A 25,735-nucleotide genomic window follows, 5' to 3' on the forward strand; every position below is an offset into this window, starting at 1 on the left:
GACAAAGATTATTTTATGCAAATATTTTTCAAATTACCTTGAAAAGCCTTGGAAACACATCAGCTGGTTGTCCACGAATCACAAATAGACGAGAATTTAATTTTCGTAGATTGGCATCAAGATCCTCAAGACACTGAAGCAAAAACCTATGAGGAAAAAAAGTATCAAAATTCTTAAAAATAAATGTTAGAAGGTACAAAACACAGCAAAATCAGATCATCCTGTGAGTTAGATAGCAACTCATCATCTTATTACTGCTTATTCATATATTCATTCCTACTCCCCAGCAATCATACTTATAATTCTTTAGAATTATACCAAAAGTTCCCCACTATTTTAATGAAATCCTATGGTAAATCACTCATTTTTATTAAAAATAATACAAATTTTAACTTGTGAACATAAAAATTATACAAAGAGATATCAAAGCTATTACATGAGTAATAATAATCATGGAAGTGGCCTATTTAATGGCTCTGAGCAAGTGAATAATTTCAGAATATGGGTATTTTATTAGAAAATACAGCAATCCTCTGTAAGAAATCATAATGTCCATTTTCAAGTTTCTAATTTGCTCAAGAAAAAGGAATAAACAGATGGTAAAGTATGTGGTATTAACTCTTGACCATATGTAGTGGGCACTAGATTAATTTTTTAAGTGATTTCATGGAGCAGTGAGGCTACAGACTTTTTCAATGAAGAAGCATTAACAAGGCTCACAGATGACAGACAATGGGGACATTCTGGGGCAGTAAGGGAAGGCTATTATTTACTGTGAAGCTTCTATTGTGAAGAAATAGAGCATTTCCCCAGAATAAATCCAGAAAAGACATCTACCCTGGAAGGCTGGACCTCATTGTTTGACTCAGGTTAATTTTCACCTACATTCTGTTTCTCTCAGCTGGACACATCTCATTTCCTCCCTACTTTGCTTCTTTTATATTCTTAATCTTAAGGTTAACTATGTCTTTTTTTCTACATAACATATGCTCATTGAGAAAAGTGCTTATGTCTTCGTTGTGAGGAGGAATCGTTGAGAGGCAAGGAAAGATATGTTCAAGAAATGAACTGTCCAATGTGATAATCCCCAATAGTCACAGGGTGGCTCACGCCTGTAATCCTAGCTACTCAAGAGGCTGAGATCTGAGGACATAGTTCAAAGCCATCCCAAGCAGGAAAGTCTGGGAGACGTTTATCTCCAATTAACCACCAGAAGACCAGAATTGGCACTGTGGCTCAAAGTGGTAGGGCACTCTGAGTAAAAAGCTCAAGGACAATACCCAGGCCCTGAATTCAAGTCCCACAACAGCCCCCCACTCCCACCCCAACACACACACACACACACACACGTTTCTCAGTCACACTAGCCACTTTACAAATCCTCCATGGCCATACCGTAAGCTAGTAGCTACATTACCAGCACAGATGTAGAACATTTTCTATCATTGCATAAAGTTCAATGGACAACACTGTTACAGAAAGTGGTCACTGTGGTCTCTGCCCATTCGGATCCCGGCATGTTACCAAGTCTTGAGTTCTTACATCTGTAGTTACTGGTGACCTAAGTGTACTTAGTCAGCTCTGACAGGTCCCCCTTTATGTGTGAGACATTCCATTTCATCTTAGGAAGTCTCTTAAGAGTTCCTCAGCAAATGGGCTGTTTAGATGCATAGTGAGACATATAAGCATGGAGTTTTATAAAATTATCCACTTACTATGCTTGGTGAAAGATGTTTAGTGGAAACCATCCAACTTTTATATTTGCTTAGTAAGAGATTTTTGAAATAAAGAGTTTTTAGACCAATCAAAGATTAAGTTGCATGAGCAAGTTTCCTTACATAGAAACAGTACAAAATTAAAAGGCCTTGGAGAGGCCTTGGAAAGGCCCCAAAGCTCCACTGCACCATTAGTCTCATCTTCTCTATTAGAGCTGGTTAGTAATAAGCAGCAAGAGTTCTTCATGTCAAACCTTTCAAATGAAGTATGTCTATGTGGGTTTGTTTTGCCCATCCTGGAGCTTGAATTGGGGTCTGGGCGTTGTCCCTGAACCTTTTTTTTTTTTTTTTTTTTTTTTTGCCAGTCCTGGGGCTTGAATTCAGTGTCTGGGCACTGTCCTGAGCCTCTTTGTGCTCAAAGCTAGCCCACTATCACTTGAGCCACAGCACCACTTCCGGCCTTTTCTGAGTAGTTTATTGGAGATAAGAGTCTCATGGACTTTTCTGGTCAGGCTGGCTTTGAACTGTGATCCTCTGATCTAAGCCTCCTTAGTAGCCAGAATTATAGAATGAGCAACTGGTGCCCCATTATATGTTTTATAGGTAGTAAGATGGAAAAAGACATGATCAATTCATAAAATGAACAACTGAATTTGGATTGGCTAATAATTAGCCTGTTCTTTCCTTTTTCTTTTTCCACACAGGCTAAATAAGAATTCTTTATTTTTTCTAACATACAGTCTACAAACCAAAGAATTTACAGAATGATAGTGACTAAAGTGTTACAATGGCAAACATTCCACAACTTAGTAATTGTTTTGTTTTAGTACTTCATAAGACAGCAAACCGAGGCTATATTTAAGAATGGTGTTTTTCTTCCACAGACATTGCTGATGGCATTTTTTCTTTTGTTTTATGATATCTTTCTTCCATAGGTATTTAATTTATAACTCTGATTTCATATAAAACTTACAGGGCATATAGTGGACTCAAATATAGGTATTTTACAAAGTAACTAGGCACTTTGTATTCAAATTATTTTAAGTAGAAAGTATTTATAAGAGGTGAAAAAGAATAGAGTAACACTTGTCCTTTGTTATAAGGCTTCTAAATCTTGTATCTATCTACTTTTGTTTATATGTGCCTAAGAAAATAACTAGAATGATACTTATCAAGCTATTAACAATATCTACTCTTAGAGTTCGAGTTTTGGTTAAGGATGGGAAATGCGTATGTTACTTAACTTCATTAAAAAGCTTAAAAGTGTGCAAAATAGGGCAATGAAGCTTGTTAAGAGCGGTCTGGAAAGAGAGGGATGAGAGATAGTAAGGGAATGGGTGAGTCCCATCCAAGTCCACTGTATGCATATATAACACATTAAAATGAAATTCCCTGAACAGTTAATTGATGCTAACAAAAATACAAAGAAAGCTTGATATGACTTTAAGCTTGTTTAATAATGTTGAATGTCTTTTCAAAGAAAGAGACATCATCGTAGGGCACAAATTTTTATGGTTTCACAGTATTCCCTGCATTCGTTTCTATAATATAACAAATCTAGAAATAAATATTATCCTTCATTCTAATCCTGAGATGTCCCATCTAATTTCCTCATCAGTAAAACTGAAATTAGTAATAGAACCCATCTCATAGATCTTTTTGTGAGAACTGAATATATTAATATATGTGGAACTCTTAGAATAGTGTTTGCCTACATGAAACTATGTATATATTATTTTTAGTCCCCTCTTTTGTACCAAATTCTGTTCTTGCTACAATAATTCCAGTTTTTAGCTCTTACTGTATTATTTACTGCAATACTTTAAAAGAGATCTGCCTGGAAATGGAAAGAAAAGGGGTTTTTTTCCCTCTGTTGTTTTAGTTATCTTTTCTTTTTGTCTAGTTTGTTCATTTACCTGTCTTTAGGAGGGCAAAAGGGGGTGGCACAGAGATGGAGGGGCAAAGGGTGAACAAATGCAGCAATGGTACTCACTAGACACTATGTTGAAAATGAACTAGGCAACTTGTGGGTGGGGATGGAAGGGAAAAACTGGGAGAGAGCAAGGGAAGGGGAGACACTGTCCAAAAAGAAATGTACTCTTTACTTGATTTATATAACTGTAATCTCTCTGTAATCACTTTTATAATAATAAAAAATTTTAAAGAAAAAACTTTAAAAAAACAGATCTGCCTACCAACAATCACTGTCTACTGTAATCCACTGTAGCACACAATTGGCACACAAAGTTCTTCTAGACTCATTCTTTATACAATAAGGAAAAAATTATTTTCTTGCTCCAGGCTCATTTTCTACCTCATTGTACCTTCCTTCTCACCAAATCAAACGATTTCTCTTTTCCTTACACATTCAGTCTCCTGGATTTATTCCATGTTCTTTCCTCCACTCAGAATAACTTTGCCAATTCCTATCTCTTCAAGTTCATAACTCAGGAAGTCTTAAGTCTTACAGGAAATTTCTCTTAAACTGTCAAGAGCATAGGGCATCTCACTCAAAAAAAAAGAAACCTTTCAAACTGGACATCTTATTATAGCTATCAGTCATACAAATATATACACTTATTTCAAATTAAGTAACTGTGTTTTATTCTACATCAGTTTTCTTAACCTATGGTTTGGTTTCTACATTTGGCAGATGAATTACATCATAGGCCTTGTAAAATGTGTTGAAAAAATTAAGAACAGAATGAAATAACTACTAGGGTTTTCTTGGATAATTGTTAAAAGGGTTGGAGACAGCATAAAATCAACTAGAATACCTAGCAATTATCAGATAAACATTAAACAGATGTCATTATTTTCCCTTAAGAACCATTTCTAGGCCTGCTAGGATGGAGCAGCACTTATGGGGATTGACCCTGGGGGATTTTGTTTGAGGCCAACCTGAGCTATGTATCGACCCTGTAAAAGGAAGGAAAGGAGGGAAGAAGAGGGCAGAAAGGGGAGGAAGGAGCCAGAGGAGGAAGGGAGAGAGGGATGGCTTCCTGGGTGTGTGCTCTCATGTCCTATACAACAGTGGCTGACATGTGCCGAGGGCTTACTGCAGATCAGGCATTGGGATAAACATCTTGAATGCCCTTCGCATGCATTCTCTTACAGCCCAAGAATCATTATATTCAGTGGGCAGTTGAAGAGATGTGGGCAGGATGGTAGATTAGAGGCATCTATCATTTTGGCTTTGTGAAGGGAGACGATCTTTGGTAACACAAAAAGAGAAGAAATTTTCAAAAGAGAAACTGTGGAAGAGAATCCTGGAACCATGAAAGAAGAAGTAGGAAGATAGAAAAGCACAGAGAAACCAAGTTACCAGAAGAAAAGCAGTGAAGAATTCCAAGTCCATCTCCAGCAACCTGGGAAAGGGAAGGGAAGCTGTCTTGGTAACATGGCCAATTCTAGCCACAAGACAAGCCTACTTACCTCACAAGCTTTAATCCCAGCACAAGGATTTATAAAACAGCAACTACTCCTATATAAACTAACAGTGAAGAAAAGCGCTTTGTCTTTCCCTTTGTCTCAGAGGCCAATAGTAAGACACCATCTTGAGTGTGGCTACTGTTGGGGACTTCAGGGTAAGAAGTCTTGGAGCACTTTTTCATAGAGTCTGGGTATGAGATGGCCACAGAAGATTGATAAGGACAGACCAACAGAGCCCTCTAGAAAATTTTAAGGGGTATGGAGCTATGCTGGCAGCTTGGACAGAACAGAATGCCAGCAAGGGCAACATAAATGCCTGCAACCAGAGAGCTGGTAGTTTGGACACCAACAGCAGCTCAAAGGCAACTTACTTACCAGAGGCTACTCAAGACACCTGCCAGAGAAGAATGATGGGCGTGTGATTCTGTTTAGAAACATGCAGAATGGAAGCCCGTAGGTGTGAATTCCATGGCCTGGGAGCTAGAAAGCCTTGAGCCCAAGGCTTCCTAAGAAAGATTCCAAGGCATGCCCCCTGGCACCATGTATTGACTGCTCAGTAGGTCAGAGCTCCCCACTCCAGTCCCTCTAACTCTGCTGATATCCACAGCCTCTGGCACCCCATAGAGAAAATAGACACACACACACACACACACACACACACACACACACACACACACACACACACATACACACACACACACACACACACACACACACACACACACACCCTATACCTACATCTAAGTCTATCTACAGAGAGAAAAACCAATCAAAATTTCTTATTTTGTTTTCTATATGGGGAAGGAGGAGGAGGGGGAAAGGAGAAGGGGTCAAGAGAAAAGGAAAAGGAAAGGAAAAAGAAAAGAAAAACAGAAAGGAAAGGGAAAGGAATTAGATGCCTACACCTACCCAGGATCACTTTGAAATGCTAATTTCAGCTGAATAGGAAACTGAATCAAAGTTTGACCTTTCCCAGTGACAAGGCCAATGTTAATGTGAATATATATTTTTTTATAAAGAAGTAAAGTGCAGGAAGTGGCGCTGTAGCTCAAGTGGTAGAGCGCTCGCCTTGAGCTGAAGAGCTGAGGGACAGCGCCCAGGCCCAGAGTTCAAGCCCCACGGCTGACCAAAAAAAAAAAAAAAAAAGAAGTAAAGTGCAATTAAGACTGAATCAGGCCTGGGAATGTGGCTTAGTGGTAGAGTGCTTGTCCAGCACACATGAAGCCCTGGGTTCCATTCCTCAGTATCACAGAAACAGAAAAGGCTAGAAGTGGCACTGTGGCTCAAGTGGTAGGACACTAGCTTTGAGCAAAAAGAAGTTCAGGGACAGTGCCCAGGCCCTGAGTTCAAGGCCCAGGACTGGCCAATAAATAAATAAATAAATAACACACACACACACACACACACACACACACACACACACACACACACACACACACACACTCATTTCTTAAAGCCTAGTTCAAAGTATCAACTCTTTGATAGGTGCAATTTCTTCTTAGTGCTAAATGAAAAATATTACTTGAGGGGCTGGGAAGGTGGCTCAGTGGTAGAGCGCTTGCCTTGCATGCATGAGGCCCTGGATTCGATTCCTCAGCACCACATAAGCAAAAAAAGAAAAAAGCCGGAAGTGGCACTGTGGCTCAAGTGGTAGAGCACTAGCCTTGAGCTGAGGGACAGCACCCAGGCCCAGAGTTCAGGCCCCATGACCGGACCGACCCCCCCCCCCAAAAAAAGAAAAATATTACTTGAAAAGTGTATTTAAAAAACTGAATCCCTCATCCTTTACTTTCATCTGGGAAAAGAGGTTTGTCAGGAGTTTAAACTCTGTTTTCCAATTTCAACCTTTATGTGTTACAAACACAAGTGCCTTAGAACTTAAGTGAGTGAACCAATTTGGTTTATAATGTAAGCTATTTTCTTGAGTTACACTCATTTGAAGGTTCAGTTAACAATGCAACAAATTAGTTTTTAAATAGGCTGAACCACATTAAAACAATACAAACCTGCATCTAATTGTGTATTGTCTATAGAGAAACATAGTTCTTGTGCTATTTAATTACAATACTGAATGCACCACTTCAAAGTGAAGAGGTATTAGGTAAGAAAATACATTTCTTCACTTTAAATGTTTTAAGGATTTTTTTAAAAAGAAATCACTACCTATTGCTATTGAAAAAAATTGTACTAAGTAAGCTTCCTTATACCACTTCCAAAAGATGATTTCAACATGAATCGACAGAAATAGTTTCTTAAAGTAGGTCATCACTATAGCAACCTGTGGGCAGTGTAGTATACTCCCATCACAATGACCTACTTTCTAGTCTGTGCTAGAAGAGCTTTATATAACTAGTATTTCTAGTTCTGTCTATTAAATAGTCTAAAAAAGGCAATGGCAAGATACAACATAATCCTACTGCTGAAAACAAGGCATTATGAATTAACATCTATCATACACAGAATAAAGCCATCTGGTTCTGTACTTCCCATCTTATCCTACTCTTCTAGAATAGCTAGACCAACCAGAACAACTCCTCGCAGACCCTACAAACATAAACTAAAAAATCATTAAAGCCCCACAGAAAGTACTCTTATCCTACACACAAAACATGAATAGAGTTTAATTTAGAAAAAAAAAATAAGGTCCCAGATCTGCTATCATAAAGAAAAAGATGGAGAGTCTTGGGCTGGGAAGGTGGCTCAGTGGTAGAGTGCTTGCCTTGCATGCATGAGGCCCTGGGTTCGATTCCTCAGCACCACATAAGCAGAAAAAGCCAGAAGTGGTGCTGTGGCTCAAGTGGTAGAGCACTAGCCTTGAACTGAAGAGTTGAGGGACAGTGCCCAGGCCCAGAGTTCAGGCCCATGACCGGCAAAAAAAAAAAAAAAGATGGAGAGTCTCAGTGATAAACCAAAGTTTAAACTATATTAGAAATTTTAGAAGTACAAATAGCAACTTGTATCTCTACACATTCATTAATGCTATGTTTTTCTGGTTTGTAAAAAAAATGTTAGTGCTGGGCTGGGAAGGTGGCTCAGTGGTAGAGTGCTTGCCTTGCATGCCTGAGGCCTTGGGTTCGATTCCTCAGCACCACATAAGCAAAAAGAAAAAAAGCCGGAAGTGGCGCTGTGGTTCAGGTGGTAGAGTGCTAGCCTTGAGCTAAAGAGCTGAGGGATAGCGCCCAGGCCCAGAGTTCAGGCCCCACGACTGGACCCAAAAACAAAAACAAAAAAAAACACAAAAAAAAATGTTAGTGCTTTCTTTTTATCCGATTGTCAACTGTGATATATATATTTTTCCAAAAGAGAATAATTTAATGTGTGATACAGTCAAAATATATATTTTGAAGGAGAATTTTATACTTGCCAGACACTAAATCCTAAGGACCTATACAATGACAGTTATTTTTTTTCTTTTTTTTTTAAATTTAATTTAATTTTATTTGTGAACATACTGTACAGAGGAATGACAGTTATTTTTATGACAAATATTTTGCAATACTTTCTCCAAGTCCTAAAATAAAAACCATAAGTCAAATATATCCATAGGCACAATTAAAAAAAACTAATATAGTCCTCTGTAACATACAAGAAAAAACCGAAAGGGGGCTGGGAATGTGGCTTAGTGGTAGAGTACTTGCCTACCATGCATGAAGACCTGGGTTCAATTCTTAGTACCACATAAACAGAAAAAGTCAGAAAAAGCACTGTGACTCAAGTGGTAGAGTATTAACCTTCCTTGAGCAAAAGAAACTTAAGGACAGTGCCCAGACCTGAGTTCAAGCCTCAGACTGGCAAAAAAAAAAAAAAAATTACACTTGCATAGTACTTTCCAGTGTTGAGACAACTGGTGATATACAGAAGTTCAATAAATATCTATCTAGTGACTCACCAAATAAATAAATGAATGAGGTCAGGAGAAAGGGATTTTATAGATTTGCTATTCAGTGAAGAAACATGAAAAAAAAAGAATATTCTTTGTCTCTTTTGCTGTGAACTTTATGTAAGTTACATCCTATACTACAAGTTGTCTAATTTTTTTGGTGGGGGTGGGTGGGGGTCAGTCCTGGGGCTTGAACTTTGGGCCTGGATTCTGTCCCTCAGCTTTTCAGCTCAAGGCGAGCACTCTACCCCTGGAGCCACAGACCACTTCTGGCTTTCTGGTGGTTTACTGGAGGTAAGAGTCTCACGGACTTTCCTGCCTGGGCTGGCTTTGAACCATGATCCTCAGATCTCAGCCTCCTGAGTAGCTAGGATTACACTAGGATTATAGGCGTGAGCTACCAGTACCTGGCTTCTAATTTTTTTTAAATGATGGAATCTGAAACTTATCCATCTCAGAAAAGCAATGAAATAAAACATTTAATCTGGCCAGGCATCAGTGGCTCACACTTGTAATCCTAGCTACTCAAGAGGCTGAGATCTGAGGATCCTGGTTCCAAGCCAACTCATACAAGAAAGTCTGTGATACTCTTATCTCTAATTAACCACCAGAATACTGGAAGTGGAGTTGTGGCTCAAAATGGTAGAGTGCTAGACTTGAGTAATAAAGAGCTCAGAGACAGTGCACAGGTCCTGAGTTCAAGCTCTACAACAAACAAAAGAAAAAGAAAGGGCTGGGAAGGTGGCTCAGTGGGAGAGTACTTGCCTTGCATGCATGAGACCCTGGGTTCCATTCCTTAGAACCACATAAGAAAAAAAACCCAAAAACCAGAAGTGGCGCTGTGGCTCATGTGGTAGGGCACTAGCCTTGAGCTGAAGAGCTGAAGGACAGCATCCAGGACCAGAGTTCAGGCCCCATGACCGGACCAAAAAAAGAAAGAAAGAAAGAAAGAAAAATCTAAAGTAGGTGGTAGCAGATCACACCTCTAATCCTAACTACTCAGAGGACCGAGGTTCAAAGCCAGCTTGGGCTGAAAATAATTATGAGATTCTACTTCCAAAATAATCAGTTAAAAAAAGCAGAGCTGGAGGCATGGCTAAGTGATCGACAGCTGAGCAAAACAAGCTAAGCAAAGGCAAAGCCCTGACTTTAAACCCTAGGTACCACCACCACCACCAAAAAATTAATCTGATGTTTCTGACTCCAAACCTGTGCTCTTTACTCTAGATGATACTTTCCTACAAAACATGTAATCCATGAATTGTTTTAGAAAAACCCATGACAGCTTTAAAAATGTAAAGATGACTATGATGTAGTACACCATCGGTATCCATTGATACATGGTTCCACAGAGGTAACTTCTGAGAAGTGTGAAGGCTCTGGATACATAGTTAGCACAGGTGCTCAGGGGGATGCTTGGCTCACCTTTCTCTATAATGTCCACTAAAGACATGCCACCTTTTACCAAACGTGCAACTGTTACTTTTATCACATAAAGTAAGCACATTACATGTTCCTTTAGGCTTGGAGAGACTACCATAACTTGTACTTTGCTGAGGAAACAATGGAAGAGAGGAAGAGCTTATTTGGTCCCTGGTTTCAGTCCCCTTGGTTCCACTGCTTCTGGGCACATGTGTGGTAGAGCAAGGGGGCCCATCTTGAGGCCAACTTGGTAACAAGCAAAGATGTTTAGGACAAAACACACCCTTCTACCCTCCCAGATATGTATCCCTACTTGCCACTTACTTCATCCAACTGGTCCTTACCTCCTAGTTTCCACCACTTCCCAACAGAATAGTGTCATCAAATTATGACACTGTCAATGGATGAATCTACTCATGAGGTTCATGCCCTCTCAAGAGTAATAGCTGGGTGCCAGTGGCTCACCTCTATAATCCTAGCTACTCAGGAGGCTGAGATCTGAGGATTACAGTTCAAAGCCAGCCTGGGCAGGAAAGTCCATGAGACTCTAATCTCAATAAACCACTAGAAAACCATAAGTGGCGCTGTGGCTCAAGCAGTAGAGCGCTCGCCTTGAGCTGAAGAGCTGAGGGACAGCACCCAGGCCCAGAGTTCAAGCCCCATGGCCAACCAAAAAAAAAAAGAAAAAAGAGTATCACCAGCTATATAGTACAAGCCTTCAGTATATGGGGTTGGGGACATATCTAAACCACAACTGGCAGGCATGTAAATGGAGACAGAAGAGCTTAGTGATTTTTTGCTATGGCAACAAACTACTTCCAAATTTACATAGTATAAAACAAGTACAGCTTATTTCTTACTCATGCTATATTGAAGATCAGCTAAGACATCTGTCTACTCATATTTAACAGCTTAAGGCAGGTCACAGGCAGAGTAAGACTTTTAAAAAGCACAGACTTGGGGCTGGGAAGGTGGCTCAGTGGTAGAGCGCTTGCCTTGCATGCATGAGACCCTGGGTTCGATTCCTCAGCACCACATAAGCAAAAAGAAAAAAGCCAGAAGTGGCACTGTGGCTCAAGTGGTAGAGAACTAGCCTTGAGCTGAAGAGCTGAGGGACAGTGCCCAGGCCCAGAGTTCAGGCCCCATGACCGGACCAAAAAAAAAAATAAACAAATAAAAATAAAAAGCATAGACTTCAGGGTTGGGAATGTGGCTTGGTGGTAGAGTGCTTGCCTAGCATGCATGAAGCCCTGGGTTCGATTCCTGAGTACCACATACACAGAAAAAGCCGGAGTAGGGCTGTGGCTCAAGTGGTAGAGTGCTAACCTTGAGCAAAAGAAGCTCAAGGACATTGCTCTGACCCAGAGTTCAAGCCCCAGGACTAGGTAAAAAAACAACAAAACATAAACTTCCTCCAGGAAGGGATAGTGAATAATGGTAAACAGTAATAACTTCAACCACAATTATCTAAACCTGGGTGTTTTTGTACCATGTGATGAATTTTATTACAAACAGTGTATTATGACAGCATAGAAGAAACCTAAATGTGTGGAAGAGCTGGGGAAGAGGACAGTGGAAGGTAAAGGAAAGCCAACACCTGCGCCATGTTTAGAATGAACAGGTGTCAATACGGAGGATGAAGCAGGAAAGGGCAATCCAAGGAGAGAAAACTATGCTGAAATCAAGGAAACTCAAAAGGCAGTTGGGAGTGGGAGAAGACTGCTAGGAGAATGACTATAATTATACTTATTAAAGTGTCTATTTTCCCCAACCCACTTGAAAATGCATTTAAAATCAATGTCAGATGAAAGCTGCCATCAAGTGCTGTGGATAGAACACTGGATTAAGATCGCTTATCAGAAATAACCAATAATAAATGGACAATAAACAAGTACAAAAGAAAACCTCTTAGAATAATTCACTGGGCTGCCCAATAAGAAAAAAGGCTCAGGAGGTAAGCCCAAGTCAGCTTTAGCCCCGAGGATTTCTACAGAGCCCTAGAAAATTTGAGCTTAATCCAGGTTGAGTAAGAGAGAAGATAAAACCAAAGTCCATCCAAAGTAAGGGAGCTAATAATAGACCTTCAATGCAAAGCCTAGGTTTCCAGAAGCTCTGTTTGAAATTTAAATATAAATAAGATATGAATCTTACATTATCAATTAAACAGATGCAGGAAAAAATGGTTAACAAAAATGAAATTTCCACTTAGCTTCAACAAATGAGGACTAAAAGGTAACTTCTTCAATCTGAAAATGCATACGGAAAACATATTCAATGGTGAAATGTCACTAGTATTTCAGGAATGAGAAGAAGACAAGGGTTCTGTTTATTACTACTGCCTACTCAATCTTTTTTTTTTTGCCAGTCCCAGGCTTGAACTCAGAGTCTAGGAGCTGTTCCTGAGCCTCTCTCTACTCAAGGCTAGGGATCTACCACTTGATCCACAGTGCCACTTTTGGCTTTTTCTGGGTAGTTTATTGTAAGTAAGAATCTCACAGACTTTTCTACCTGGGCTGACTTCAAACTACGATCCTCAGATCTCAGCCTACTGAGTGGCTAGGATTGCATGGGTGAGCCACAGACTCCTGCAGTCACTTTTTATTTTTTATTTTATTTATTTATTTTATTTTATTTTGTCGGTCGTGGGGCTTGAACTCTGGGCCTGGGCGCTGTCCCTCAGCTCTTCAGCTCAAGGCGAGTGCTCTACCACTTGAGCTATAGCGCCACTTCCAGTTTTCTGGTGGTTTATTGGAGATAGGAGTCTCACGGTCTTTCCTGCCCGGGCTGGCTTTGAACCGCGATCCTCAGATCTCAGCCTCCTGAGTAGCTAGGATTACAGGCGTGACTGTAGTCACTTTTTAAACTTTACTGTGGTTGATGATGATGATGATGATGATGATGACGATGATGATGATGACTTTGTGGTGTTGGGGACTGAATCCAGGGATTTGAGTGTGTGAAGCAAATGCTCCACTACTGAGATGATGGTGATGATGATGATGATGATGATGATGATGATGATGATGATAATGATGATGATAATGATGATGATGATTTTGTGGTGTTGGGAACTGAACCCAAGGATTTGAGTGTGTGAGGCAAATGCTCCTCTACTGAGCTACATTCTTAGCCCATCTCTACTCAATCTTCTACTAGAGGCCTAACCAGTGTAATGATAAAAAAGAAAGAAATTAAAGATAGTTGGGTGCTGATGGCTCATGCCTGTAATCCTAGTTACTCAGTAGGCTGCGATCTGAGGATCATGGTTCAAAGCCATCCTGAGCAGGAAAGTCCCTGAGACCCTTATCTCCAATTAATCACCAGAAAACCAGAAGTGGTGTTGGGGTGCAAAGTGGTAGAACGTTAGGCTAGAGACAAAGAGCTCAGGGACAATGCCCAGGCCCTGAGTTCAAGCCCCAGGACCGACCAAAAAGCAAAGCAAAACAAAACAAAACAACAAAATCAAACCAAAAAAAACAAGACAGGCTGGACATAGTAATTGTAATTACAGCTACTTGGGAAGTAGAGACAGAAACATCATGGTTTGAGGCTAACTTGGGCAAAACAGAGCCAGATTCCACCTCAAACAATAAACTGGGGACATTGCTTAAGCCACAGATACTTACTTAGAGCTAGCATGAAAGCCCTGAGTTCAAACCCCAGTACTGCCAATAAACAAATGGGAAAGGAAGAAACAAAACCGTATTTGAAGATCAACCCAGACAAAAATTAAGACTATTGAGCAATATTAAAATAATCAAAAACTATTAAAATTATTAAGAGTTCTGATGGGTTAAAAATTATTTAACCTCTGGAATCAAATTGTACTAATATACTCTATGTAATTTATGCCTGTATCCTCAAAAATCAGATAGAGCTATTTATACTCTAGAAATCTTATTCCTTGTTAATTTTAGCAATCCCTGTATCATTACTCAATCAGAACAGGCCCAATCTAGTAAGATACACTTCTAGGCTTTAAAGGATTTATACACAACTAAATAACATCTGTCTAGCATGCGTTTAAAAGCACATTGTCCTAGATCTGTGTGTAATCCTTTACCAGAATTTAGCAATCTTATTTGAAATTTCTATCACGTATACTAAAAATGCTGAAAAATTATTTTACCTTTTTTGATCTCACAGAAAGAAATATTTAGGTCTGTCTGATGTTTAGCAAATGATTAAGACTTTTCCATATGGATAGTACTACAAAGAGTGATGCAATGCAACAGTCTTTCCAAAATTTATTGAGGGACCATTCTGTCTCAAATATGATTGTGGACCTTGGTGATAAACAATGAAACCAAGTTAAATACTTGCAGTAACAGTTTGCATGGTATGTGGCCATAATCACAATAATGTTATGACATCAGACACTACTCTAAGTTCTTTATCTGTCTGTACTTTCTCCATTTCCAGATGAGAAGACTGAAACATATAAAGGTTAGGAAATTTTCCTAAACTCCACATGAATAGTAAAGGGGCAATGTCAGGATACCCATTCTTCTTGGCTTAAATTCTAAGCTCTTGAACCACCACATTATATTTCAGTGGTAATAAGTTCTATAAAGAAAACAAAAACTGGGCTGGGCACCGGTGGCTCATGCCTGTAATCCTAGCTACTCAGGAGGCTGAAATCACGGTTCAAAGCCAGCCTGGGCAGGAAAGCCCATGAGACCTTAATCTCCAATAAACCACCAGAAAATTGGATGTGGCACTGTAGCTCAAGTGGTAAAGTGCTAGCCTTGAGCTGAAGAGCTGAGGTACAGTACCCAGGCCCAGAGCTCAAGCCCACAACTGACCAAAAAGAAAAAAAAAAGAAAACAAAAACTGGGTGGAGGGATACAGGGGTGCTTATAATTTTACCCAATATGTTACTCATTTTACAGTTGAGACAGTGGTACATCAAATATTCAAGGTAATTCAATGTATAAAGTGAAAAGATCTATTTTAGCTCACAGTTTTGGAGATTTCACTCCAAAACTGTTGCTTCTAGGTGTGTGGAACAGCAGCCAATCACAACAGAAATGTGTGGCTGGACCGAAATTCTTCACCCTATGACCCAGAGCAGAAGCAAGAAAGAGGAAGAGGCCAAAGGGGCCAGGGTGCTGTCATAATCCTCTTCAAGGACATAGCCCCCAAATAACCTGAAAACCTTCCACTAGCAACCTCCACCTTCTGAAGTCTCAGGCTGGGGACAAGGGCCTTTTGGGTGCATTCCAGATCATGGCATATGTGCCATGACACAATTACAGAAGGATTTCTTGATATCCCATTTGAAACTGCTCATTCAAACACCTCCTTCTGAGGTCACCTCAGACCATCCCAATCTCAGTTAATAATGATTCTACCTTCAGAGACTCAGGATAAGGTTTCACCTATTTGGTCAGAATAGAATGGCTTATGCTGTAGTATTAATTCCCGAATCAGTGGCTTCACAAGGTACATTTTTATCTTGCCCTGTATTGAGTTCACTGTAGTTCTAGGTACTCATCATCTAGATGGTGACTTTATCATTCTGGTTGCTTAATCTTGTGGCTCTGTAATATAAACACAAGAAGCCTCTTCCACAGTAGGGGGCGAGCCCAAAAAGTACACAAGGAACTTTGCACTGACTCAGCTACAAAACTCATTGGCCAGAATTAGGTGACATGGCTTTCACAGACTACAAAGGGAGTTGAGAAGTAAACTCTAGCCTAGGTAAGGAAAAAATAACTGGATACCACAACAGTCTTGATCTCTCTTTCTTTCAAGTACCACATGTAAAACTATGGCAAATCATCAGCTTCTTTCAAAATATAGCTGCTGCTACTATAGACTACCACAGAGTGGGGCAAATATAAAGGTGCTTGTTTGGCTCATGGATCTGGAGGCTGGGAAGTCCAAGATCACAGACAGGGATGGTAAATGTTAGTTCTAACGTGGCAAAGGAACAAATAAGACAGAAAGAAAAGCTGGGCTGAGCTCATCTGGGGAGGCAATTCCCAAAGTAACTCATTTCTATGATACAGCTTTAATTAATTCATGAGGGAAACACCTTCACAACCTAATCACCTCTTAAAGGTTCTTTTGGGGCCAGGCACTGGTGGCTCATGCCTGTAATTCTAATTACTCAGGAGGCTGAGATATGGCTCAAGTGATAGGGCACTAGCCTTGAGCACAAAGAGGCTCAGAGACAGCACCCAGACCTGATTTCAAGCCCCACAACTGACGGGGCTGGGGTGGGGGGATTCGACCTCTTAATACTATCACAAAAGGAGTTAAATTTAGGTTTGGAGAGGACATACAAACCAGAGAAATATCTTACATATAATAACAAAGATAGGTAAAAATTAAATGAAGTCCAGGACCTGTGCTGTTAGAAAAGTGGCAAAATTATTGATTGTGGGACTACTAGTGCCCTATAGGGACTGTGACTGACTGCAGAAGATCCAATGGGTGTTTCAAAGGTATTAGCGGAAAACCCTGGTTGTGTAAGCAAATGTTTGACCTCTCCCAGTAATCCTGTCAAAAGACTATGTATTATATTAAGTAAATGATAAACAAGTAAATAACAATTCTATCTTTTATGAGTAAAAGTAACAAATTTTAGAAAATTACTTTGAAATGAATAGGAAAATATCACACTAAAGAGACTGTGGACTACAACTATAAAAGCAATTATAGAAATAATTAATGAATAATTAAGGATTCCTATGTACCTAAATGCTGAAAGGGAAACAGAGGGGCCAGGCACTGGTGGCTCATACCTGTAATCCTAGCTACTCAGGAGACTGAGATCTGAGGATGGCAGTTCAAAGCCAGCCCAGGAAAGTCTGTGAGATTTTTTTTTTTTTTGGTTGGTCGTGGGGCCTGAATGCTGTCCTCAGCTCTTTAGCTCAAGGCTAATGCTCTACCACTTGAAGCCATGCAACACTTCTGGCTTTTTCAGCTTATGTGGTACTGAGGAATTGAACCCAGGGCCTCATGCATGCAAGGCAAGCACTCTACCGCTGAGCTACCTTCCCAGTCCCAAGTCTGTGAGATTCTTATCTCTAATTAACCACCAGAAAGCAGGAAGTGGCACTGTAGTTCAAAGTAGTAGAGTGCTAGGCTTGAACAAAAAAGATCAGGGCAGCACGCAGACCCTAAGTTCAAGCCCCATGACCAACAAAAAAAAAAAAAGAAAGAAAAGCAGAAGGGCTGGGGGCATAACTTGTGGTAGAACACCAATCTAGAAAGGCCCTGAGTTCCAAAAATGAAAACGAGAAGAAGACTAAAAGTTAACAGGCTAAAAATATATTCTATTAAATATAATAGGCTAAACAGCTTTTCAGTAGGATAACTGCATTTCAATTAGATAGACTACAGTAGATAAGACAGAAATAAAAATAACAAAAGCAATTAATATGTCACAATCCGCGTCCCGTCCCCCTCCCCCCCCCAAAGAAGATCAATAAGGCTGGCTTTCTGAAAAAATACTTAACTTATATGCAATGAAATTCATCAAGACAAATGAAAAAAGACATAAATAAGCAATATTAAAATGAGTATAGATGCTACATATATTTAAATCACATATAAAATGTTACATGGATTCCAATTTCATGTAATAACATAGGCTATTTAGACCACTCTTCCCACTAAAACAATAAAAATATTGACAGAGATATAGGAAATAACTTCTAAAAGCATCTAAGAGCTGAGAATATCAGGAATTAACAAAACAAAGGCTAAGTAGAACATATAATCAGCGAAGCTCAATAGTGTTTTGTTGCTGTTTATTTCACTCCTTAAATTATTATTGTTTATGTTTGCTGGTCCTGGGACTTGAACTCAGAGCCTGGGTGCTGTCCTTGAGCCTCTTTGTGCTTAAGGTTAGTGCTCTGCCACTTGAGCCATAACGCCACTTCCAGCTTTTTCTCAATAGTTTATTGGAGGTAAGAGTCTCACATCCTCAAAGTTTAATTTCATTAATGTCAAGGCAAATTTACACATTCATTTTTTCTGGCCAATTTATTATCTATTTTTGGCTTCCAAAATGGTAGCTCCAAAGCAGTAGTAGGGTAGAGGGAGAGACCATTTGGAGAAGCACTGACTGCACTGACTCATCTACAAGTCAACGGAGTTGGGCATGGGGAGACAGCAAACCACACTGAAGGAAGACACTTCCATTTGTCAAAATCAGATCAGAGAAAACCTAATCCACTAGATAGAAAGGGTATTCATATTCTTTTTTTTTCTGTTGCTGCAATACTTTTTCTGTTAATTCTTATATCTTATAGTTTCTTTAAGTCTTTCCTTCAGTCTATTGCTATGATTGCACAGGGAATTGATGAGTTCAGCTCATGGACTGCTAACAGTTTCTCAATTTCTGAGAGACTATGAGTTCCTCAAATCCTGTTTGTTCACAGCTTATATATGACTTCCTCAGAAGCTTTAATTCCTCCTGACCACCAACATGAAAGTGGCTGGTTTAGGGGCTGGGAAGTTGGCTCAGTGGTAGAGCTCTTGCCTTGCATGCCTGAGGCCCGGGGTTCGATTCCTCAACACGACATAAGAAAAAAGAAAAAAGCCGGAAGTGGTGCTGTGGCTCAAGTGGTAGAGCGCTAGCCTTGAGCTGAAGAGCTGAGGGACAGCACCCAGGCCCAGAGTTCAGGCCCCACGACCGGACCAAAAAAAAAAAAAAAAAAAAGAAAGTCGCTGGTTTAGAATTTCCGATGGTTACCTTATTTTTCTCAAATCCTCCTTGAATCCTTTGGTAGGTATGGTATTCGCAAATTCATTGAATTACAGTCTGTGTAAGACAGAAGTCTTTCTAGCACAGTTCAAACACAGACTAATAATGTAGAAGTACCAAAACAACAGCCAGCTGGACAGGAGAGATCTCTGGCCTGGTAGTCTAAATTCCATTGCCAGCTGCAAATAAGTGTCCCAAATCTAAACATTTTCTTCTTACTCTTTTAGATTTTAGCATGTAAGACTTCTCCACAACTGGAGCTTGGATCCAAATGAGAAAACACTAGCAGGTGTTTCCACATGGCTGGGGAGGAGAAAAGGCATGCCTTCTCTATTTTGTTTGGTTTTACAAGCAGCTCTGTGGACAGTGGTTTCGACGGCTGCAATATGCAAGGCAGACAGAAGGGGAAGCCTAGGATCTGTCCAATACAGAAAGTCTAAAGGGAGATGCCCCAAGATCTTAAATATCTCTCACCCTCCTCCACATTGTGTGGTTGAGGGTGCCTTTCCATAAGGCAGAAAAGGAGGGGGAAGGGGAAATAAAAGAAAAAATACATAAGCTATAAAAAAGTATTAACCAATTCTTGGGTGGATTTGTAGCCCAAATTCAAATCATCTGTGTGATGTAACCTCAAAGTATATATTTACTTTTTTGAATTAAAAAAAAATTATTGGGGGCTGGGAAGGTGGTTCTGTGGTAGAGTACTTGCCTTGCATGCATGAGGCCCTGGCTTTGATTCCTCAGCACCACTTAAGGAGAAAAAGCTGGAAGTGGCGCTGTGGCTCAAGTGGTAGAGCGCTAGCCTTGAGCTGAAGAGCTGAGGAACAGCGCCCAGGCCCAGAGTTCAGGCCCCATGACCGGCAAAAAAAAAAAAAAAAAATTATTGTTACTATAAAAGTGATGTACAGAAGCCGGGCACTGGTGGCTCACGCCTGTAATCCTAGCTACTCAGGAGGCTGAGATCTGAGGATCGCGGTTCAAAGCCAGCCCAGGCAGGAAAGACCGTGAGACTCCTATCTCCAATAAACCACCAGAAAACCGGAAGTGGCGCTGTAGCTCAAGTGGTAGAGCGCTCGCCTTGAGCTGAAAAGCTGAGGGACAGCGCCCAGGCCCAGAGTTCAAGCCCCACGACTGACAAAAAAAAAAAAAAAAAAAGTGATGTACAGAGGGGTTAGTTACATAAGTCAGATAATAAGTACATCTCTTCTAAGCATAAATGTAAAGTGCCCTGTAATGGTAGTGACTCTAATACTTCCAACAAGAAAGGAACCTTTATTTAGTTTTCAGGTTACCATAGATGAATTTTCAAAGACATTAAGAACAACTTCAAAGTAGTTGTCAGATAGGGGTAGATGCCAGATAACCTTTAAAGGTGCAATAATGGAAACTAGAAGATGCTAGGTATTTTTTTAAAATAAGCTGAAAACAAACCAGCAACCTAGAATCCTACATTCATCAAAACATCTTTCAAGAATTAAGACAATCATGCACATATTGTAATACAAGATAAAAGTCTTCAAAAGTGTCTCTAAAGGAAAAATTTAAATTATATGTTTCAGGCAGAAGTAAAAGTGATTACTGATGATTGTCAGGTATGCAAAAAAAAAAAACTAAAGCAAAAAGTCACTGGATTAGATGCCTTCCAAGTGTTTACAATACAGCAGGGAAAACAGTTATATAAGCACAGTAATATTCTGCAGAAAACATCATACAATACTTGCGATGCTTCTGTATGCAACAATAAAAAAATCTAAACTGACTAAACAAAAATGAAGATGGTGGGGCTGGGAAGGTGGCTCAGTAGTAGAGCGCTTGCCTTGCATGCATGAGGCCCACATAAGCAAAAAGAAAAAAGCTGGAAGTGGTACTGTGGCTCAAGTGGTAGAGCGCTAGCCTTGAGCTGAAGAGCTGAGGGACAGCACCCAGGCCCAGAGTTCAAGCCCCACGACTGACAAAAAAAGAAAGAGTCTCTCAGACTTTCCTGCCTGTGCTGGCTTTGAACCATGATCCTCAAACCTCATCCTCCTGAGTAGTTAGGATTACAGGCGTGAACCACCAACACTGTGCTTAATTTTTTTTTTTTTTTTTTGTCGGTTGGGGGGCTTGAACTCTGGGCTTGGGTGCTGTCTCTCAGCTCTTCAGCTCAAGGCTAGTGCTCTACCACTTGAGCTACAGAGCCACTTCTGGTTTTCTGGTGGTTTATTGGAGATAAGAGTCTCACGGACTTTCCTGCCCTGGCTGGCTTTGAACCGTGATCCTCAGATCTCAGTCTCCTGAGTAGCTAGGATTACAGGCATCAGCCACCAGTACCTGACTTAATTTTTTTTTATAAAAGAAAAACTGTATCCAAGCTAGGCACCAATGGCTCAAGCCTGTAATCCTAGCTACTTGGGAGTCTGAAATCTAAGGATCTTGGCTCAAACCCATCCATGCAGATTAACCAGCGAAAAGACAGAACTGGAGGCATGGATCACATGGTAGATAGCCATAAGCAAGAGATCACGGTTTTGCAAAAGAAATGTACATATCAGCCAATGTGGGAGAAATAACTGTATCGCAAAGCACATAGAACTCATAAATGTTATAGACCATGATAGACAATTTGCTCCATGAAAGTTAGAATGTGTTTGTGACTTTAACTAAGCATCACTATCCCACAATATTGTGAAATTTGGGGAATTATGTAACCACTTAATCACAATAAAAAATTAAAAAGAAATAGAAAAAAAAAAAAGAGATCACGGTTTTGTACACACTCCGATACCAATACTCAGACAGAGAGAGCGCAAGACAGAGAAACAGAGATTTGTATCTGGTCATGTACCTGAGTCATCTTATTACTGTAATACTTTTTCAATTCTTCTGAATGTCAGGTATACAATCATATCACCTAAAAATAGGCATAATTTTACTTCTCCACTTTTATACCTCTTATGTGCCATTAGTACCTCTGGCACTATAATGGTGATAATAATGATGGCCAGCATTTTTATCTTGCTCCAGACTTTATGGAAGTAAACTTTAAGCATTACAAGACATAGGCTATTGAGCATCTATTTCTGGTTGCACTAGGTCTTACCAAAAATGGATGTTGCATTTCATCAAATATCTTCAGAAAATGAAATTTATTTCTATGAATATGCAATTAGTTATTAATAGTTTGTGTTAATACACTTCCTGTACTAAATTATTCATTTCAACAATGAGATAGGTTATCCTTTTAAAATATTTCTGCATTGTATTTGATAAATCTCTACATGGCTTCCTCTTATTCTTTTAGTATGGTCATAAAGATCTTTATATATAAATGAAAATGTAAGTGATTTAGAAAAACTAAAAATTTACATTATCTCAGCTTTGGATGGGAAAGGCCTTTTGAAGTTTATCACTAATGATATAAAGAGTAAAAATTTGGGTACAAAAAACTTAAGACAGGGCTGGGAATGTGGCTTAGTGGTAGAGTGCTTACCTAGCATACATGAAGCCCTGGGTTCGATCCTCAGTACCACATACACAGAAAAAGCTGTAAGTGGTGCTGTGATAGTTTTGAGCAACATAAGCTCAAAGACAGTGCCCAAGGTCTGAGTTCAAGCCCCAGGACTGGAAATAAAATGAAATAAAACCTTAAGACACATATATGTTTTTCTTTTACTTTTTGAAATGGAGTCTTGTTATGTTTCCTGCATTGGCCTTGAATTCTGTACTCAACTGATCCTCTTCCTCTGCCTCCTATGACAGCTAAAACTCATAAAGACTCATTTATTTTTCTTCCTAACCACCTACTATGCTTTCTCATTATTTCTCTAATTTTTAATTATCATCTTTCAAATGTTATTTCCAATTACATATACACCCCTAATCCAACTTTTCTTCCTAGAATTTGGAGCTCTTTGAATGACTCTTCCTTTCCGTTGGTACCTATAAACTAACCATACCTGCATATCTTGCTCTTACGTTAATGGTAATGCATTTAAAAGCTTATCATAGTGAAGTAAAGAGGTCAGGTCTGGAAGGTGCCATACTGGCTACATTGTGGGGTCTGGCATCTTGTCTTCATGCTGGGGGAAGGGACCCCACCGGCCCCAACCCTCCACACACATCACCTGCCTCCCAGGTAATGGGCATGCCCAGATGTCTGGAGGCAGGGGCAGGCACTTGGCTGATAGGTTACTGAATCTGTCAGTCCAGTGGCGGGAACTGGGAATTTCCTGTGGATCTGCCCCCTGTACTGACCTATTTAGGCCAGGATCAGCCTAGCCACCAGGACTCCATGCCATGTGTGTCTCCTTGATCACATCCTGTCTCCTGGCTTCTGGCTTGTCTCCAGGCATCATGGCATTCCAATTCAGCTCTCCGCTGAAGCTGAATTGGCTTGCTGGTATTGTTTTTATTTCTTTCCTCTTTAGCATGTTTCCTAGCTGTGTTATGTGTATTTGCATGTTGCAGGCTTTTGTAACAATGGGCGGCCTGAGGCCTGTTAACTGAATAATAAAGATTCCAATATTATATATTTTAAACTGTGACTTCTGGGATGATTCACCTTACAACAATAGGAGCTCCCAAACTAGCCTTTTTGTTATGTCTCCTCCTTCCTGTGATCTCAAAATGAGTAATCACTGGCTCCTCCTCTTCTCAAACATCCCATATATGTCACAAACCTCACAAAGGCCTTTTCAGGACTATCCTTTTATTCAATATTCCTTAATATTCTCACTGTTTCACCAAATGATGACCTCATCACAAAACCTATTAATCCTAAATACTGTAATAATTGCCATGAAAAGCTGGGCTTTTCATTACACCTGTAATTCTAGCTACTCAGGAGACTGAGATCTGAGGATCATGGCTTAAAGCAAGGAAAGTACATGAGAGTCATTGCCAATTAAACCACCAAAAGGCTGAAAGTGATAGATTGCTAGCCATGAACAAAAAAGCTCAAGTGCAATTCCCAGGCCCTGAGCTCAAGCCCCAGGACCAGCACATACATACAAACACACAGATAAGTTCCATGAGAAAAAAAAAAGTTAAGAGATAAAGAGATAGGAGGTGGGAGTAAAGGTACTCATTTCCCAGAGATGGTTTAAAAGGCCTCTCCAAGGGTATTAAAAGGGATGAGCCACACTAAAGTCTGAGAAAATGTCCCAAATTAGGAAAGGGACCTGGATCCACCAGCAAATCTAGAAAATGAAAATTACCTGAACTAAGGCTTTAAAAATATTACTCTGGCTTTTACATGGAAGTGACAGGAAAGGCATGTTAAAAAATGTTTAAGCAGCCGGGCACAGGTGGCTCACACCTGTAATCCTGGTTCATGCCTGTAATCCTAGCTACTCAGGAGGCTGAAATCTGAGGATCACAGTTCAAAGCCACCCGGGCAAGGAAGTCCATGAGAATTATCTCCAATTAGCCACCAGAAAACCAGAAGTGGTGGTGTGGCTCAAAAGGCAGGGTGCTCTCCTTGAGCTGAAGAGCTCAGAGACAGTACCCAGGCCGAGTTCAAGCCCCATGACACACTCTCTCTCTCTCTCTCTCTCTCTCTCTCTCTCTCTCTCTCTCTCTCTCACACACACACACACACACACACACACACACACACACACACACAGCAGAAGTGAAGGAAGACGTGACATTGTCCAAAACAAAATGTACTCTTTACTTGACTTATGTAACTATAACTTCTCTGTATATCAATCACCTTTATAATAACCATAAAAAATTTAATGTAGACAATTTAGGAGGCTTTTGCCTAGCAGACCGCCATACGGTCTCACTGAGCTCTCACTGAATGTGTCAGAGTGAATAAATGATAGGGAAATAACCTAGCCAAGATCAGTTCCCACTTGGCAGCCTTGTTTTAGGGTGTCCATCTATTTTCTGCACATTCCACTCGAGGTACTACAGTCCAATTGAGCTGGCTCCACTAGGCACATAACTCCACCTAAGACCATTTGAGGCTCCTAATGATTGATTCAGAAATTGGACTCAGCTACTAAAACGCCACAAGACTTTTGCTTGCTGTCTGGAGTAAAGGCATATACTTTTTACTACTACAACTGATACTGTCATTGCTGTGTTTTACCACCAGAGGACAGACTGAGAAGCCAAGGCAGAGTAAGTGAAGTTCAGAGACAAGAGAAAAGTCTTATCATAGTGACATCTTCTCAGACCTCAACAAATGTCTAAAGCCAGTCTCCCTAAGATGGCTCCATTATGCCTGCTAATTATCTCTCTTTTTGCTTAAGTATGTTTGATTCATGCAACCAATCAACAACCAAAGTTGTTGCTATCCTCATTAGTGTCAGACTACTGTTTCTTTCCTAAGCCCCCTGAATGCCAGGCTAAGGAGTCTGGGAATTACCCTATAGGCAATAAGGAAATAAAGTTATTTAAATATATATTCACTGACCTCAGAATATCCTAACTTAAAAAAAAGTGAGCTACTACTACACAAAAACACTGAATGAGTCTTGAACAACCACTTCAAAAAGTTTTTGCCTAAGATACTACCTGAGCACTATGGAGAAGGCTGGATCTATCCAAAGGCTGGATCTAATTTTAAACCTT

The 25,735-nt window shown here is 40.0% G+C and overlaps 1 protein-coding gene across 3 annotated transcripts in view; it reads right to left on the minus strand.

The window, feature by feature from the left end:
* Cry1 (cryptochrome circadian regulator 1) overlaps window positions 1–25,735 on the minus strand; it is a 46,098-nt gene that overhangs the window by 17,029 nt on the left and 3,334 nt on the right. For all 3 annotated transcript variants that reach the window (XM_070014376.1, XM_070014374.1, XM_070014373.1), the window contains exon 2: window positions 38–146. In XM_070014376.1, coding sequence (XP_069870477.1) covers window positions 38–146 — 109 coding nt within the window. The remainder of the gene's footprint in view (window positions 1–37; window positions 147–25,735) is intronic.

Source organism: Dipodomys merriami, unplaced genomic scaffold (genome assembly GCF_024711535.1).
Source record: "Dipodomys merriami isolate MVZ:Mamm:240054 unplaced genomic scaffold, mDipMer1.0.p SCAF_97, whole genome shotgun sequence".
Classification (NCBI taxonomy): Eukaryota; Metazoa; Chordata; class Mammalia; order Rodentia; family Heteromyidae; genus Dipodomys; species Dipodomys merriami.